This window comes from Neolamprologus brichardi, chromosome 1 (genome assembly GCF_056152115.1).
Source record: "Neolamprologus brichardi isolate AB-2024 chromosome 1, ASM5615211v1, whole genome shotgun sequence".
Taxonomy (NCBI): Eukaryota; Metazoa; Chordata; class Actinopteri; order Cichliformes; family Cichlidae; genus Neolamprologus; species Neolamprologus brichardi.
In genome coordinates, this window is record NC_142104.1 from 6,734,904 (window position 1) to 6,754,702 (window position 19,799).

At 37.4% G+C, this 19,799-nt stretch overlaps 1 protein-coding gene across 1 annotated transcript; it reads left to right on the plus strand.

Moving 5' to 3' along the window:
• The first annotated feature begins 1,048 nt into the window (after positions 1–1,048).
• Positions 1,049–18,746, plus strand: pnoca (prepronociceptin a). Its single transcript, XM_006779724.3, has 3 exons — positions 1,049–1,132; positions 15,014–15,144; positions 17,159–18,746. Exons 2-3 carry the CDS (start codon positions 15,025–15,027, stop codon positions 17,771–17,773), a joined length of 735 nt encoding a protein of 244 aa, XP_006779787.2. The 5' UTR covers positions 1,049–1,132; positions 15,014–15,024; the 3' UTR covers positions 17,774–18,746.
• The last annotated feature ends 1,053 nt before the right edge of the window (positions 18,747–19,799 follow it).

Consider the following 19,799-nt stretch of genomic DNA (forward strand, 5'->3'; position numbering starts at 1 on the left):
ACAGCCACGACTGTATGCCTGAGATAATTGGTTAATTAATATCACACAGATCCAAGTCTATGGAGAAAAAACGTTTGAAACACAGTGTTTAAAGCAGCCTGAGCTATTGGTTCACAGCGATTACTTTTACATATGTTATTTGAAACTGTAACTATGTTTAATACAAGAATCAGTTAATAGTAACAACTATATTGGAGGACGAAGTGCAACCTGTTGCACAGTGTGATCGACATCTGTGTCCTAAAAGAAACACAAAATGACTAAAAAAATTGAAAAAAATCTGAACCAACTGAATATGTATGTGCAAAGACATCAGAATAAGAGACTTGGGGGGCTGTGTCCACATTATTTCATTTGTTTAAGAGTTAAATATACATAGAGTATGTAAAAGAAGATATTTGAAGTCCCCATTTATGGAATTCATCTTGCAGAAGTGTGATGCAGGCATGGGAAGGATCACGTTTACATATACCAAGGATGAGCCATTCCAAAGCAATTAAACTTTTGAAATTAACTTTTTATTTATGCATTTTTTAATGAAGCAGTAGTAGTTGTAATTATAGTATCAATTAATTGTAGAATACCTTTTGAAAGAAGAATATTATATATTTTTAATCTTTGAGTTAAATGTATTAGTATTTTCTGTTTTATTAGTATTTAAATGTATTGACGTCAATTTTCCGAAAATGACAACACAGCAGACATATGTCTTCCGTCCTTCCTCTTTACGTCTTTCTCCCTTCTTCTCAGCTTTGTTTGCCTCTCCATCTTCCCACACACGTTGTCCATTAGTTTTTTTTTATCTACCATCTCTCGTCTATCTTCGTCTTCTCCTTGCAGCCCTGCTTCTACCTCCTGACTCCTCCTTGCTCCCCCATCTTCTGCCTCCTCCTCCCTTGTCCATCCCTCTCTCTCTCTAAGTAATGAAAGAGGGATTTTTGAAAGAAAGAGAGTGAGAGAGAAAGAGAGACAAGCAGAAGGAGGAGGTTGAAGTGGAGGGGTGGGTCCCTATAAGAGCAGCTGCCTCCAGCCTCCACGTAGCCAGAAACGCCACACTGAGACAGAAGAAAGGAATCATACGCTGACAAACTGCATTCACCCAAGGGACCTCCTATTGGTAGCCCCAGAACAGGTAAGGAATCCTTGGCGAGCAGGAGGGAGTAGTACAGGAGAAAAAGAAACTGCTTGACCTCTGACCTTTATATAAAGAATTTTCCTTTGTATTTTTCTCAGTATTGTCATGCACTAACCGTTTGTTGTGTGTATTGTTGAAGAAACCCCATAGAAACTATACATTTACATTCATTTGACTCGTCTTAGTTCCTTTAAGGGTGAGTGATGTTGCATTGCAAGCCCTGTTTAGACAGCCCAAAAGATGAAATCTAAATTTAGCAGAAAATACAAGATAAACAGGAGAAAGAAGAAACCAGTGAGTCCTTTTTAAGAGTAAAGCTTTATTATCCCAGTCAGTACGTGTCTTCATTGCTACTCTGTGACCCACACCTGCTGGAGTCTCCCAGGATAATTACTTTAATAATTACTGAGTAATAATTACTTCTGTGTCGTTACCTTCTGACATTTGAGCTTAATCTCACTGAAAAAATATATATAATATCTCAAAATGTAAGTGACAGTGTGAGTTAACACAGTACCTCAGGTTAAACACTTTGTGTTCAATAGAGTCAATGCATCTGCTCTTAAAGAACAGCTACAGACCTCAGTGTTCCAAAAGCAAAAAGTTATGTACAGAACACAGAGCATGACGTGAAGAGACTGCATCTGAGGAGTACACATGCATTTTAATTTGTAAGCACATTGGCAGGTAGCAAATAGAAAGGTCATAAATTGCTGGTCATGATTTGTCTTTAATCATCAAGCTCTGATTCACAGCTGATAGGATCCAGGAATGAAAGGGGAATCTTTGCAGGAATATGTTGTTTGGGTTCATCTGAAGTAATGAAAGGTAATTTGGATGAGCTCATGTTGCCTAATGAGGGTAAGATTTTGCAGAACTCCCTTCATCAGAGGAATATTTTTAGATTTTTTTTTGCCTGAAGGTTATGTTGTTTTTAATGACAGCTTCTGCCACATTCTTCATTAAAGTAAAAATACTTTGGCTTAATTATGACCAAAGCAATTACATGAACATTAACCAGTATGAGCTCTCATGTAGTAGATACTTATAGACTGCTCTCAGCTTATTTTGAGTCACTGGTGTAATTTGGAATGAACATTGCTACTTTAAAAGGTAGCGGCTCAGAAATCAAGGGTTTTACTGACAACTCCTGTGAATAAGTCTCAAGCTTGTTTTGTTGTTGTCATTCAGAACCAGCTGTTCAGCTCCCTTTATAAAATATAGAGACTAAAAGGTTAAATTGAGTAATATAAATAGATTTTATTGACATGTAAGGCACCTGGACACATCTGGCCCATCGTTTTGCTCCAGACTTCAATGCTCTTTATTACCCCGTTCAAGAGCTGGAGTAATGAATCAAGCTAAATAGGATTGATTAAAATGGTTGGATCTTTTATCAAATTTATCAAATGACAATTTGATGACACATACATCATCCATTATAGTTTTTAATTTTCTTTAATTAATGAATCATGTTGTCTAAATAACAAATGTAATAATTAATTTACTATTAATCATTGTAACTAATTATTAATCAATCAATTTTAAACATGAATCTTATTTTTCTGTCTTTTATTTGCATTAGTAGTACTAATACCTGTAGAAGTAGAAATAGCAGCAGCCTCCTTCTTACATAGTTTATTAATATTATTCTTCCTGTGCCTTTAGGCATTTAATAAACTGATCACTAAGAGCTACACTTATTCAATCTCTTAAAAAAAACCTTTATAAAGTCAATAACAAACTTGAATATATCTTAGCCTATAACCTTAGCCTAATAATTAGCCTAAGGTTATATTTAGCCTGGTGCACACTTTTCCTTTGACCTTCAAAGAAATTGTTTAAACAAAGGCAACACTGATGATGGAATTTTCTATAGTAAACTTTTGTTTAAAGACCTTTTTAACAACTGTTAATCCTTGGTCTTGTGTCAGTTTATATTCATCTTCAGGAATATGTTTACAGACAGTGCTATTAAAAAGAATAAAAATAATAATAAATAAGCGTCTGCTTTCTTACACTTCACAGCAAAATTTCCTGTGGGTACAACAGATCAGGGTACAAGATGTTCCTATAGCTGTCTCGTTGCAGGAGTTTTGCATTGACTGAATAAAACCATATAAGTAATGTCTTTGGTGAGGCTGCATGAACACTAAATAACACTATAAAAATGTAATGCTTAAATTTTGAGGAATACTTTGAAAAGAAGTTGAGGATTTGGTGTGGGTGGTTTTAGGTAAACACGCTTTTGTATTCAGAGATACTGATGTATGCAAAATGAGGTTTATATTGTAGCTCAGTTGTACCATTGTGAAACACATAATCTTGTAGTGATGAGCATCCTTTCATTTTGTGGGCGATTTCATTGTGTACCTGCAGACAACCTGACAAACACTGCCAAAGTGACAATGAGAGATAGTGAGAGAGATGGGATTTCAAAACAAACTGTAATTGCAAACAAAATGTTTGAAATGTCTAAGACAGCTATCTTAAACATCGTAGAATCAATCCAAAGAGACAAAAGAAGGCTCACTCACAGAGCTCTGAGCTTTTTTGTTCATGACATAGCTTGTCTTGCAAGTTTAATTTCTCAGTTTTTATTCAGACAAGAAAATTTCTTACATTTCTTATCCCTATTGGAACTATTTTCAACTCACGCCTTCAGCCAAATGCATCAAATATAATGCTTCTCCTGGCTTGTAAATCCCTTCTAATCCACAGTTCTCTTCCTATCACTAAATACATTCCACAATATCATTATTTTTATAGTGAGATATATATATTTTATTCCAGCACAGTTTGTGTGAAGAACCTACAATTTCGTTGTATATGTTCTTTTCTAATTCTATTCTATTCTATTCTATTCTATTCTATTCTATATGGATACACGTCGTTAACACTCACAAAACATTCTCATTTAGGGTAGAAAGGGAAAATGGAATGAGGAAATGATTGCTGGATCACAGGTCACACGGCATAGTGGCGGTGTACACATCTCTGACAGGAGCATTGAACTGCCTGTGAACGTGTGGACTTAATCCAAAGATACAATGTTCCTAACACAGCAGGATCTCCAGCCATCCTTTTATGCTTATCTATCCCTTCACAGACACCTCTCCTTATCGTCTTGCTGTGTTCCACTTTTCCCCTCTGTTTCAACACCAAATAGAAATGATTCATGTCAGATACAGTCTGTTGAGCAAGAAAACCCTACTTAAGGTTACCTAATTTCTTCGATATCTACTCAAGAAAAACCTGAAAGTCGTGATTATTGCTGTCTGGATACAGTCTCCATACTTTCCCTCTGTCTTAACACGTGGATATATTAAAAGACCTGGATGTGACCTTCTTAGTGGCAAATGATGAGCCTACTCCCTTGAAATTGCATGCTTCCTCAAACTTAATTGCAAGAGCAGAAAGGCATAAATGCAATTAGATTATATATATTTTTTATCTATTACAGCAACGACAAAGCTTTGATCATTAGTGCATTTGGCAGGCAACAAATAATTGTTAATATATTTACTATTCAATCTTGCATTGCAATATTTACTTGTAGTTCCTGCTACATCTGTTGCTGCTACATTTTGATATGAGGAAGATTTGAAACATGATACGTTTCTATGCTATTATGCATGACGCTTGTACAAGCTTCAGGCAAAATTATTTATTTTTATATTTGTTGCCTAATAAGAGCCAGTTATGGGAGGCAGGATGTGTGATATGTGTCTCATATCCACCTCAATCACCTCCTGCAGCCTGTTATACCTTTTGAATCTGTTAGATTTTAATTAATGTTGTAATTAAATTAACATAGTCATAATAATATAGAACAAGAAAAGATTAAAAATGAATAAATAAACAGGTAACCACTATACAGTAAAATTTTCTTATTATTAACAAATGATAAACATTTGTTAAACTTATTAACAAATCATTTTAACATTTAGATTTTAAAAACTACAAATTACTGTGAAAGACATCATGCTGTAGTAAATCGGTAGGCAGTGAAAGAGGAAAAAAAATCTGGTTTTGAAGGAACTTGATCTACAGCTTTGACTTTACAGATCAAAGTGTAAATTAAGTTCAAGGGAAATTATGTCTGGTATATCCATGTTCAGGAGTTAGTAATTTACTGAGGAAATTTGGGTTATAGGGCGTGCAGTCTGAGCCACAACTCAACCTGTTCATTTCAGTCATCTGTCAGTGAATCTCTGTAATAACTTGAAAAAAGTGCAATAATAACAAGAAAAATCATTGGGAAACCAGTCTGGTGTGACCTCTGTGTAAGTATGTGTCAGTCACCTCTACAACGTCAATTGACTTCAGGTGATTAGATGCATTGAGAAAGGAAATTGATTTAGCTTAGCGTGTCTGCTGTTAATGGCTTCAGCTGCTACGTCGCACTCAGTCTGATTGACAGGGAACATGACCCCCTCCCCCCCAAAAAACCAAATAAAACAAAACTTGAGGTCTTTTTCTAAATGTTTCCTCAAATCTGAGCTTTATTGAATCACAAATGCATCAATCACAAAACTATATCAGTAATGGTGCAACTGACATGACCACTGACCACGAAAGAGAAAGTTTAAAGAAATAACTTAGTGTTAAACCTTGTTTTTCACACAGATGAGTTATAGCTTTTGGAACACTGATACTGAGACATACATGCAGAAAAAGCAAGAAGTTGTAGTAGAAATGTTGTCTTGTTTTGGTGGGAAGCAAAACAGTGCAAGTGAAAAAAAATAGCAGCATAAAGAGTGAAAAGAACAAAAGACACTGAAACTGCGTCTTAAAAGAAAAGAAGAGTTGATAACAGGGGAGTATAAGAGTGCACGTAGGCATAAGGAGGAATCATGTATTGATGTGCAAGATTTATTTGCTCTCCTGAAACGTGTCACGTCAATGACCACACTGCCATTTTGCCAGTTAGACATCAATATTACAACAAAGAGCACAATGTATTTTGAGTGGGCTGGGACAGGTTGTCACTCACAGTCTCTTTTCTGACAGAAAATGTACTCTGGCTGCAGGCAGAAGACTAAACAACATTTAATTACCTGTCAAATCGACTCATCAGCTTATAAAACCAACATCGTGATTTCACTACAGTTATTTAATATTTCTTTAAAATTGCTCGTCCTCACTCCTTGTTGGAAGAGTTGGAAGGATTTTACTCCTTGTAAAGAAGTCATTTGAGTTGAATTAGCCCATAAAATAATCTGTACATAACTAAGGATTCAGAAGAGTGTAAAAAAAATGCTTTAAGCACGCGTCGCATGAAAATTTAACGTGACATATTACACCAGTTACTATTTTTAAAACATACTTTATTGTCCCTTAGGAGAAATTCAACATTCCTCGGAGATTTTGGTCTATATTGACATAATAGTGTCACACAGTTGCTGTAGATTCGTCAGCTTCACATCGATGATGTGTTAAGCCATCCATCCATGAATTAAGCCTCGTGACATGGCACGTTATCCTGCTGGAAGCAGCCATCAGAAGATGGGTACACTGTGGCTGTAAAGGGATGAACCTGATACAAGGCAGGATGGTTCCACGCTTACTCCAAACTCTGACCGTACAATCCGAATATTGCAGCAGAGTTTGAGATTTATCAGCCCAGCTAACATTCTTCCAGTCTTCTGTTCTCCAGCTTTGCCTGTATGAACTGTAGCCTCAGTTGCCTCTTCTCAGCTGACAGTAATGGTACCTGCTGTGGTCTTCTGTTGCTCTCAGCTTCAAAGCTTGATGTGTTGTGGGCTTAGAGGTGCTCTTTTGCTCTTGTGCTTGGTTGTAATGGCAAGTTATTTGAGTTTGTATTGCCTTGTATTGGCCATCTCAGCTCAAAGCAGTCTGGCCATTCTCCTCTGACCTCGGTCATCATCAATGCAATTTCACCCAGAGAATTGCTGCTCACTGGACAGTTTTGCTTTTTCACACCATTTTCTCAGTAGATCAGCAGTTCTAAGTTCAGCACATCCAGAATAATCTTTTTTCATCATTCTTAACAAGAGTTTAAAATTCACCAGGTTATTTTCACTATGTCTACATAGAATCATATATTTATAAACATAAATATAGTCAAAGGAGCTTGCAAAGAAAAGCGTCTGGACTTCTTTAAGTTACTTGAAGACGTTTCACCTCTCATCCGAGAAGCTTCTTCAGTTCTAAGGTCAAATGGTGGAGAGTCCCAGATATAAACCTAGTGGGAGTATCCCCCCACGGAGGGACAAAAGGACCCCCTGATGATCCTTTAATCGCCTGAGCCAAGGTGTGAAACTGGGTGTGAAACTGAAGAAGCTTCTCGGATGAGAGGTGAAACATCTTCAAGTAACTTAAAGAAGTCCAGACGCTTTTCTTTGCAAGCTCCTTTGACTACGATGACCTGGATGACTGAGAACCTTCACTGACATAAACATAAATATAATAAATTTACATATCTATAATGAAATAATAAAACATGATGAAACTATTCACTACAACTTTGTTTTGCACCTGTTTGTTTTTGTTTGGTTTTTTTTTTTTACAATAAAAGCAGCCAGTGAAGTAGCAGAGTAAGTTAAAGAAAGATAAGACGGGGAAATTCAAGGCAGGCTAAGAAAATTATATTAGAGAGGTAGCTTGTGACACTTTGCATGAACTGTCTATGCACTGTCTTCCCGAGGATAGTAATCTGTTTTATACTCATACAATTTTGCTGCCCCTTTATACTTATGGTCCATCATCTTCCTCAAGTCAAATTTTTACGTTTAAAATCAAGTGGCGGTTGTCACATCAGTTCATAAAGTGAGCATTGTCTCTAGTAGAGACTCAGAGCCAGTCATTACCACACAACAGAGTCATTGCAATCATATCATCAGCATCGCATCATCATTTGGCAGACAACAGTTAAACTCACACAGCCTTGTAATGCCATTTGTGCATGTGCACATCTACAGTGTGTCTGGCATCACAGAGGAAACAAAAAGTGAGGAAAGTTACAGCCGAGCGGAGACCCTGACGTGGTGCACTGACGCAAATTTGCCAATACTGTGGTCTTTACATAAGTTACCCGATAATCTGCAACTCCAAGACGGATGCACATTGCTCCCCGATCAGCCACGCGTAAATAATCCGGCTTTAAGCCGTACTTCAGGCTGGGAGTAATTTATTTTTTATTTCCTATTCTTGATGAGAAAATGGCAATAATGGGGAGAAACACTGGTGGAAACAGTCGATAATACGATGTGAGATAGTTTGAGAATTTCTGAGGGCTGTCCTTATAGTGAGGTGTATGTGGCTGGATGACAAGACCAGAAATTAGACTGGAATATACAGTTAAGCCTTTCTTTAACCTTCTTTAACCTTAACAGCACTTATTTCTAGTTTCCTCGATGTAATTTCGAAGATTCTGAAGATTATAGATTTAAATAAATGTGCAAACATATTTTCAAAGTACAAACTTATGTTCCTGTGTCAAAATATATTTATTGATTATAGAAAATGAAAGAAAATGCATACCATTACATTTTTAATTACATAGAGGTTGCTGAAACAACCATTCAGTGTTTATTTCCTCCAAAAAATGTTTTAGCTTCACTTCATATTATTCCTAGCTCGCCACACCCCGACCTTCATTGACTTTACGACCCACAATTTGAGAACCAGTGAGAAATAACAGGTTTGGACACTAATGAGAAATGCTTTTTCTTTCATCGGGGGGCTGGAGTTATTCATTTTGACTGCAGACATCCATCAGTAGCGCCTCAGCACAGTGCCACACAGTAATGACTTAATTAACTGGTTTATTTAGTGGTTAATCAGTTAATTAAAAGCAGAATAATTGAGTCTAACAGGCACTCAAGAGAACATGGCAGACTTGAGAATAAATCCACACTGTGCTTCATTTTTACAGAGCTTTGAACAATTTAGAAAAGAAGACAAATATAGATAAACACTACCTTCAGGGCTCCTCTGTTTGCACACATATCTGTACTCCAATATCCTGAGTGAGTGCTATCAGGCTGTGTTCATCCTCTTCTGGTATATTCTGGATAGCAAATCGGGCCTTAGTTCTTCGCCAGTGAGAGAGTTAGCCCAGATAGGATAGTCATCTGTTCCCTAAAGTGTAGCACTATGGGTGCTCGTTCCAATGACAGCTGCCCAAGCATATTTGAATTTTTACAAAATTAAGAATACTTATCATATTATTCTGACAGGGTTAGCCAGTTGCCTTATTTTGTCTGAAACTTGTGAAAGAGGGAATCATCTGAACATCATCAATCATCTAAACCTTTCCGAAACACAGACATTTGACTTAGTTGAAGTAGTAATGTATAGATGTATAACTCTGCGACTGTTCTGTTGGTCAGTCAGTCTAAAGTGAAATATTCTACCAGCAACTGGAAATTGTGATAAAAACATTAAATTGATCGATCTATGTTTAAACCCTCAACTGTGGTCATCGACTCTAAGAAGTGACCAAACGAATGAAGTCGCAGATTTAAATGGGCGAAAGGAGTTTCCTTTAGTGTGACTTGACTCAGCCTGAGAGATACAGTATGGTGAGGAGCTGAGACATCTAGAGCCTAAAGTAAAGCTGCTGCTATGATTTCAAAAGGATCCAATTGATCTGATTCAGGCTTCTCATCAGAATGCCTTCTGAATGCCTTTGGGAGTTTTCCAGGCACGTCAAACTGAAAAAAACCTTGTCTATCTAGACCCCAGAAGAGACACTGGGGCAGGCCAAAAACTCACTGGAGGGATTATGTATCTAATCTAGACTGAATGTGTGAGAATCATCCAGAAGGACCTGGAAAATGGTTTCTAGGTCCTTCTGGTTAGAAGGATATTTACTTACTGTTACCACCATTGCCCAACCTAGAATAAATGGAATAAAATAGACTGAGGCATGGACGGCTGGAAGCTCACCCTCTGACTTTCACTGTAACAAAATTATAAAGTTGTGATTCATAAATAAAATAAAATTACAATAATATTAATCCTTAATTGAAACATGGAAAATTGGCTTGAAAAGCAATGCAGTCATTTGGTGCAAGCATAACTACTAATGTTTAGTAGTAGTATAGCGGTATAGTATACTAAAATATTAAAACTGAGATAGTAAAGGCTCAGCTCAGAAAGCAGCAACATGGTTTCACCCTGATGAACATGATTTAACCAGATGTGATTTGTTTAAAGGTAAAAGCTCACTGTTTTCTTATTTCAATTATTCCATCTGGTAATAGGTAGAGAAGATGGATTTGTCTGAATGCAACCATTTTACAAGCAAATAAAACATAATTTAAAATCCAGCATTACAGAAGGACATGCATTAGTATTCCTAAAACAGAGGCAAGATGTTGAAAGATGAAGAAAGCTTTTTACCTGTTTGAGGTAAGAACATATCCGCCACGCCGTTACACCACCGCCAGCAGTTGGCAGGATGTATCCATACCTTCATGTTGTTTATACAGAACTATGACCCTGTCATCTGAATACCACAACAGAAATCGAGACTCATCAGAACCTTTTAAGAATTTTCTATTGTACAGATTTGGTGAGGCCATGTCAATTGTAGCCACAGTTTCTTGTTCCTATATGATAGGATGTCAGTTCTGTGTGGTCTTCTGCTGTAGCTCATCTGCTTCAAGTTGGACACACTCTGAGATGTTCTTGCACTGGCCTCTGGCATCAACAAAGCATTTTTGTCCAGAGAAATGTCAGTAGATCAAACACTTATGAAATAAACCAACAACCATGCCACGTTCAAGATCACTTTACTTTCCCTTTCTGATGCTCAGGGGTTGCACCGATCATGTCTACATGCCTGAATGCACTGAGTTGCTGCCATGCAAATGGCTGAATAAACGAGATAACTGAGATAAAACCAGGTAATTAGATAAAACCAGTTTATCTAACAAAGAGTACATCTTTAATTATCTTCACTCACTGCTAAATTAAGGATATGTGGCTCGCCTGTGTTATACTCTTCTGACCACATCTCAGTAGAGAAATGTGGCTATCTTTGCACATTATCCTCTTGCTTTTGGAAAACAAGCTGGGACAGATTCAGTGACAGGAGGATGGAGAATGAGATGTATTGCGGCCACATGAATGCGCACAAGCTGTTTGTCTAAATCCAGTGCCATCTGTCTTACATTCCTGCCTAAAACAGCTGTGATGTTCTTTTGTCCTTCACTGGCAAACCCGCCCTCTTTCCCATCAGATTAAAGACTTGACACACACTTTTATTGTTTGCACACGAGAAGGCTGATTAATTTTGCAGAGCTATTGTTTTTCATGAGTTGTTAGAGACTGGACTGAACTGTACTGCAATTACATTTCTATCATTTTTTAATTACCCTGAATAAATTCCAGATTTCTAAGACATTAAATAAGTTTTTCACTGAAGACAAATTAGTTCTAAATTTTTTTTAAGCTGTTTTAATAGATAATTTAAACCAGCCGTTAAAGTTGCATTTTCTACTGTCTGTTTTAATGTATTGAAGTACAGATACAGTGTGGACATGTATGCTTGTGTGCTGTGTAAGTGTGTGTGTTCCACTGTTTTGTGCATATGAGTTCAAATTTGTTTGTCATCAAGAAACAATGACTCAGTTTGTTGCCGGAGGCATTATTGAGGCATCAATTAAAGGAGTTAACGAGTTTGTTTAATGAGACGAAAACCGTAATTGTGTTTCTGACGTCAGACTTGCCAGACTCTTCCTACCAAAATAAGGTCAAACTGTTTTATTTTGTTTTTGTCCCTCTCTGAACGCCGTTTCATTTATCGCTTAGACTCATTCAGTATTTCTTTTTTTCATGTGGCTGTGTTGTTTTTCCTCTTGAACTCTTGTCTGGCCTACACAGTATTTAGTGCAAATCACACATTGATGAGAAGCTAGTAAAAGTTTAAAACAGCCATCCATTCGCTTATCCTTTTTCGGGGTCACGGGGTTGCTGGAGCCTATCCCAGCTGGCTAAGGGTGAGAGGCAGGGTACACCCTGGACAAGTCGCCAGTCTGTCGCAGGGCTAACACATAGACAAAGACAAGTAATTGCACTCACATTCACCCCTATTTCCAATTAACCCAACCCCACTAACTGCTAACTAACTGGAGTGCCTGGGGTGAACCCACGCAAACACGGGGAGAACATGCAAACTCCCCACAGAAAGACCCCTGATGGTGAAATTGAACTCAGGATCTTCTTGCTGTGAGGCAATAGTGCTAATCACCGTGCCACCGTGCTATTAGTATCAGTTCAAGCTATTAGTATCAGTAATATTTAAAATGTTATTTAAAAAGTAATTTGTATTAAAAGTGACTTTCAGTTCTATGTATTATTACTGTGATATTAATCAAAGGTATTTAGCACACCAATGATTGAATAGTAGCTATATGTTTGTGTGACACAATGACACTAATTGCACAAATGGCAGTAGTGGTGTGGTCAAGGACATCAAGGACTATCTAGTAATTCTTGAATGTTTATTTTAAAACTGTCAAATGTAATGCATCCATGCAGTCTGTGAATGCACCTTTCAATCCTTACAGGAGATAACTATCCTCTCATCCAAATATTATCATTTCTGGCTCAAAAATTCAATACTGTCATTACCATAACGCCAAACTGAGAAGAAAAGCCAACATTATTATTGATATAATACATAGAAAGAAGTGTCACTATTAGAAAGAACACAGATTGTAATATAGAACAGACCAAGTGAAATGTGTGGGACTGCAAGAAAAGGTGCACAAATCTGTTTGCTACTTCAGCTCTATTGCTTTATATTGACTGGTATTTTAGAGCTATGATGGGAACTACACATCCTAACTTAAAGAGTCAGTGAGTCAGTGAGGCAGGCTAACTTGTTCATCTAAACAAAACCACTTTTCCTGTACTTTTTCGGGGATGACAGGTTGACTGAGGGATGCAGTCAGTGCTCCCTCATCCCTCATCAATGGCCTACTGAGGTTTTTGTCAATGTATTTAGCTGAATTTAGAATAATGAGCTTGGCAAGCTCAGTCCAAGGTCTCATCAAAAATATATTTGAAAGTAAAAAAGAAACCCCAACCTAAAACTCAATCTAATTTATAAAATATGACAGTAATAAACAGCTTTGTCTCATGCTAACTTCTCTTATTGTACTATTATCAACTATAGCAGATATTTCCATAGAAAACCCTGTAAAATGTGTTGGATACGTTGTACAATATCCGCGTCAGAGAGACACAGTTAGCACCTGAAGTTAGAGGGAAATTTCAGAGCTAGATATTTCCCTGAGGACTTTGTGAAAAAAAAAACTACTATTGAGACAAAAAACAGAGCTAAATGAGACTGAATATTACAATTACATTTGCCTCGTGGCCAGAAACACGAGTCCAAATTTATGACAATGTTGCTCCCTAACTGTTACAGTAAGGACTCTGTAACAAGCTTGTCACATTAGCTTAAAACATGTGTTCATACTGCCTACACACTATGCTGCTAATTGAAAATGACATTGTGGGCTTAACAAGCACAAAGTGCTTTTTAAAGACTACACTGCATGCTTGATTTTGGATACCCTGATAGGTAATGTACAGTGTTGGGGAGGTTACTTTTAAAATGTATTCCATTACAGAATACAGAATACATGTCTCAAAATGTATTCTGTAACGTATTCTGTTATGTTACTCAATGAGAGTAACGTATTCTGAATACTTTGGATTACTTAATATATTATCATGCTGTTTACAACTACATGAATGTACTATTGCTGTGATTTATTACTATTACTGAAGGTCCGCGGCTCTGAACCGTAGTAAAGGGACCTCTGACTAATACAGCAGGTTCATGTTGTCTGGGTCAACTTTGCTAGCGAGAGACAGAGAGGCGTTGAAAGGCTGCTCCAACAGAACTTATTGTTTTTGGAGGAAAACACGAACACAGTGTACAGTCGAGTCTTAATAGCTTACTTACAACTGGGCTCATCAGGCTCTCTACTTGGCTGCAGTGGTTATTATTATATTAACATGCTTCCAGCTCCCGTTTTTGATCGATGACAGCTCGTATTTTTCCTTTTTCTCCCTCCCTCGCTCACAGACACATAACGTGTATGGCAGTCCATTCTCCCTGCAGCACGGACTACACTGCCTATGATGCTACATTCTTTAGAGCTATACCGGTAGCATTCTGCCTATTAGCTTAGCACAACAACAACAAAAAGGCCTCTCTCACCCAGGAAACACGCAGAGAGAGAGCGTCACCCTGTAACCATGGCAACCGTAACACTGCCACCTGGAACAACAGAACGTAGCTGTCAAACAAAACCCAAACAGTCCTGACCCACGACAATATGAAACAGGGAAGTACCGCTGTGTAATCCATTTATTTCAACAAAGTAACTGTATTCTAAATACCACCTTTTTAAACGGTAACTGTAACGGAATACAGTTACTCATATTTTGTATTTTAAATACGTAACGGCGGTACATGTATTCCGTTACTCCCCAACACTGGTAATGTAGCAGGACACCACAATTAAACAAAACTTCGTTGATAGACATACAGTTATGATTTCAGCAGGGATTTGTTTCCTTGTCCCTTTCTTCAATTTTTATTTGGCTCGCAGAAATTCTTATTGGTGTCAAGAAAATAAGGCAAACCATGACATATCAGAAGATACGGACTTAATCACTGCACATTTAGCTGAAACTACTTTTCATAGCAATTTGATGTTATATTACATAGAAGTATATTACTCTGCTATTCTGCAAAGACAGATATTGTTTGAAAATTACACACTCACCAAACACTACAGAATGTAAGTTACCCGAGATGTAGTTAGTTCAGTATCAAAGTGTTGGACTGAACACGTGCCTTTGCTCTGTCCTGTTGTGCAACAGAAGGTGGGACCATGAAGACCGTGGTGGCTCTGCTTCTGCTCTGTCTCTGTGATCCTGGACAGAGTGACTGCCAGGCTGACTGCCTGTCTTGCAACAACATCCTGCCCAAACAGCTCAGTTTTAACACCATGGTAAGGGCTCAACACACATCAACACACACACACACTTGGTGTTATAAGAGTGGAGCATAGTCACAAAGGTGAAGGCAACAGAAGAGTCAACTGGGAGCAGTTAAAAGGTAGCTGCTGTTCTTCACTTTCACATCAATAATTATTCATTATTTGCCATCAACCATATAATCAGTAGTTGATGGTATTATGCATAATAATTTTTCAACAATATCATGAAACTATTATGAAGCTCAGTTTTGCTACACATCAACTATGAAATATTAATAACATAATAATGCACAGCAGATATGTCATGAAGGCAAAACTGGTCTTCTCTCACATTATTAAATAAGCTAACACATAGCGCCAAATAAATCTCTTCACTTCTATTCTTTTCATTTAGTGAATATAAACTGGAAACTCCTCACTCCACCTCCCTGTATTTATCTCATCCTCTCAACAGCTCCCTCACTGACTGACTCAACAAACTACCCTTTTGGCATTTGAGTTTTAATTTGTTGTGGCTAATTGATTCCTGGGGATAGATGTATGTTTCTCTTCGTGTTTATGCCTGGTGGTTGTTTTTCTCCACTTAATGGCATGTCTGCTTCTAAGTCAATTTTGGCAGGGAGCACACTAGAAGACATTCAAGTCCAAATGGCTTAAAACATAACCTTTTAAACTGTTAGTGTTAGGTACTTAGGTCAGGTGTGGTATTTAAAGGGACCTCAAGTGAGCCTAGTGCTTAAAGACAAATTGTTATTTAACGCTATGCTGACCACCTTTTACTCCTTTGGTAATTTAAATGTTCAATTTCTTTCCATTTAACTTGGGAATCTTGCAGCCCTCCAAGCACCTCAGTATTTCATGCAATACATGTTCAAATCCTCAATCTTATTTTGACAGATGCAGTCCAGTAACACAAACCAGCATACCAGTTACAGAATGGATCCACATCCATACTGCATCAACACAGTATGGTGATGAAAAACAGGTTCCCTATTTAATGGTGAAGATGTGATTTAAGGCTTAGGGTTTGGGCTGAGGTGAGCATTAGTGCTTGACATGTAGTATTTTAGGTTAGGGGTATCTTAGAAATTAGTGTATGTCAGTGTTCTTTGAGAGACAGACACCCAGGCAGGCAGGCAGACACATCACAAATGCCCACTGAACAGCTGAAGTGGAAGAAAGAGGTGATAACAAGGACAGAAATCCAATCAATGTCCCTTTGTCTTATTGATTTTGGCATTTTTCGAGTTAAGGACTTTCCACTCAAGCAGCCCTAGCAAATCAGGTGCTTTAATACTGCGGCACATGTGTAAATATCTACGCTTTTAATGCGTAGACGTGTTCAGGACTCAGATTACCCAATCATCTAACAATGCATTGCATTTTCCAGTTTCTCAGTTGTATGTAATAGTTATATTTCCTAATTTTGTGTGTCATGGATTTCTCAGGAGCCATAATGGGAGAGACACAGCTTCATCCAAAATGCATCAATTTAGTAATCAAATAGTCTGTGTTAGTCAGTGTCATTAGTGTGTCAGCATGAGTAGGTGTATGGCTTTGTATGGCGCAAACCAATGACTATGATTCATTTTAATATTTGTTAAGAGCTGATATAAACAGCTCAGCCACAAATAAACAGATCTGGTCATAAACCTTGTCCTTTTATTTTGTGGCCATCAGCTGTGTTGTCAGTTGTATGTCTGGGAATCAGCATCAGTAAACTCAGATATCAAGAGGAAACTGGTAAAATGATGTAAGTGTGTGACTGTCAGACAAGAATACTTTGAGAATGCCTTCAGTCTTCACTGTAATCCATCTTTGGTTGATATTACATTACCATCAAAACGAATATGAATTTAGTGATGTGCATGCTTCTATTTATCCATTTTTTAAAATGCAGCAGCATTATTTATTTTGGTGTTTTTATCTGAGAGATTACCTTATGTGCAAACTTTTGTCTGTTACAAAGATCTCCTCTGTTGGGAGCTGGGACATTAAGATTATCTCCTGTCTTTGTCTTTGTCAGGTGTGTTTCATTGAGTGCGAAAGCAGCGTTTTCCCATCCTCCTCATGGGACCTTTGTCATGAAGCACTGCTGTCACAAATCTTGTCCCCAAGCGGTTCAGTGTGGAAACGATCTCAGGAGGAGGTGGAGGCTCTGTTTCCTGGGGAGGACGAGCAGATGAAAGGAAGTTTGTTTCTTCCTATTGCACTACAAAGGGTTGATCATGTGACCCATGGACTTGATACAGAGGAGAGGGATCTGGGTGGGAAGGGAAATCACCTCAACGCTGCCTATAATTCCCAGAATGCGATGTCCCTGGAGGATGAGTATGCAGAGGAGGAGGAAGGTCAGGAAGGAGGAGACCCTGATGTGGCAGCAGGGCAGGGAGATGTAGCGCTAATCTCCAAAAGGTTTGGTGGCTTTGTCAAAGGGAGGCACGGCCACAGGAGACTCATGTCTCCAGGAAGATCCTACCAGAAGAGGTATGGGGGCTTCGTTGGTATTCGGAAGTCAGCCCGCAAGTGGAACAACCAAAAACGTTTCAGTGAGTTCCTGAAGCAGTATCTGGGGATGAGCACTCGGGCCACTGAGTTCAACAGTGTGTCAGAAGACCTCGCTCAACAGAATGAGGTCTGAAGTCTTTTCATTGATCTGTTTTGTAGTCCAGTCACTAACATGTCAATGTTTGTCTGACATCATCAAACCTATTAAATCTAAGTAACCAAAATGAAGCCCATAATCGGAGACTTCTGTTGGAGTTCCTTGATGTTCTGAGATATTTGAAGTGCTGATTCTGTTTTCCCATTCCTTGTATTTATGTTATCAAACTCTTCTTTGAACTCTCATACAGTTTGATCCTCCAGTGGAGGTTTTAGGCCCTTTGAAACTGCATATAACCCAGCATGTTTCCCACCTCTTGAAACTCTTCATTTTTCAGACTTCCCATTCTGTTCCCTTGATCGAATGTACCAGTTTCATTTGATTGGCATTTGACTTTTGAAGGAAGCTTTTACTTTTAAAATCCATAGTAGTCCTGCAATGATTTACAGTAAAATGTAGATTTATTTTACTGTTTTATACTATCTGGCAGTCAGATTACCAACAAAGGTAGCATAATCCTTGCTGTTCTGCTACCAGGTATTATATGATTATTTTAACCAATAATTTTAGTATTATTTCAGTAGTGCTTAAAACGCGTACATGCATCCTTAATGTTGAATATGTGTAAGTTCCTCTCTCTTAAATATATCTTGGAGCAGAATGCAAAAGTCAGTCTCTTTAAAATGACAACATCATTTTTTTTAATTTATGGTTTGGGTAATGTCAGCAGTAATGTAAAGTAATCTGTATGTAACTTGTGGAAAATAAATGGAAAAAAAAAATCAGCTCAAATCTGTTGATTTATCACTGTGCCAAAATACACCTGAGACAGGGCTATTGCTATTTCATGTACAAGTGAGCAACATACATAACTGGCTCTTGAAGCGCCAGTGTGTACAAAAAGTGTTGGGTTCTTGAACTGTGCTAGTGTGGAATATTTTTCTTGCTCATTATTATAACTTGTAAATAGCTGGATTTAAACATGTCAATAAATATAGTTTAATATTTCCTTCGTGGCTTGTCATGGAGCAACTGATTCTGTGTCTTGAAGTGTTTTTTCCTTTGTTTTTATAAGACAGATGACTATTTGAAACTACTTTTTTTTGGAAGAGCAGAAAAAATTATTTGGTCTCTCTATTAAATTATCAAGTAGGCATACATGTAAGTAATCTAGTGGTAGCCCATGGCTTTAACCCATAAGCTTTAATTATAGAATCTTTATACTGATCCAACGAGAGAGGCGCTGTAAACAATATAGATGGATGGAAATGATTTAGACTTTCCAGAGTTTCATTGTGAGCTTTTTATAAAATCAAACTGGAATAAAAGCCCCATATTCAGGATGAATCTGCTATTGCTACATTTTTATTTTTTGGAACACTTTATTGATTCCCTCTTCGGTCAATCACGGCACTTTCCCCCTAGCATATTAAATGGATTATTACACAAAGTTTTGCTACTTAAACTAAGTAGTATTTAAAATATGCGACTTATCTAATTATTAAATGAACTAAAAACAAGGAAACACACAGAGATAAGCATGAATGTGTTTTATTAAGAAAATATTACATGTAAATATACAATTAACAATTAATGGGAGTAATTTAGTCAGTTATTTTCCACTAAAAACTCAAAAAAGGTTCCTTTCTTTTAAAATTTAAAAGATAAGTACACAAATAAAATAAAAAGGCACTTGCTAGTTTATATGTATTTAGATTAACTTGACACTTGACTGAAAATTCACCAATAAAGTGGATGTGAGGCATTTTACTTTGCAGTGCAACATGTTAAAAATACATTTAGAAAAGCTGATTACAAGAATGATTATTCTGTTTGACCCCCATACACAGTGGACATGGTTTCACCTCTTTACAAATCCCAGTTTAACCTGATGATTACTTGTGAAATCTCAAAAGAACTTTGTTGCCATGCATTTAATTTTTCTCTCCCTTGTTTGTGTGAAAAAAATGTGAAACTGAATGAGAAGGCTGGACTATTGTATAGACAATTTAAGGTAAAAAAATTAACAGTAAAATTAAACCTGCTGAAAAAGTTGAATTAC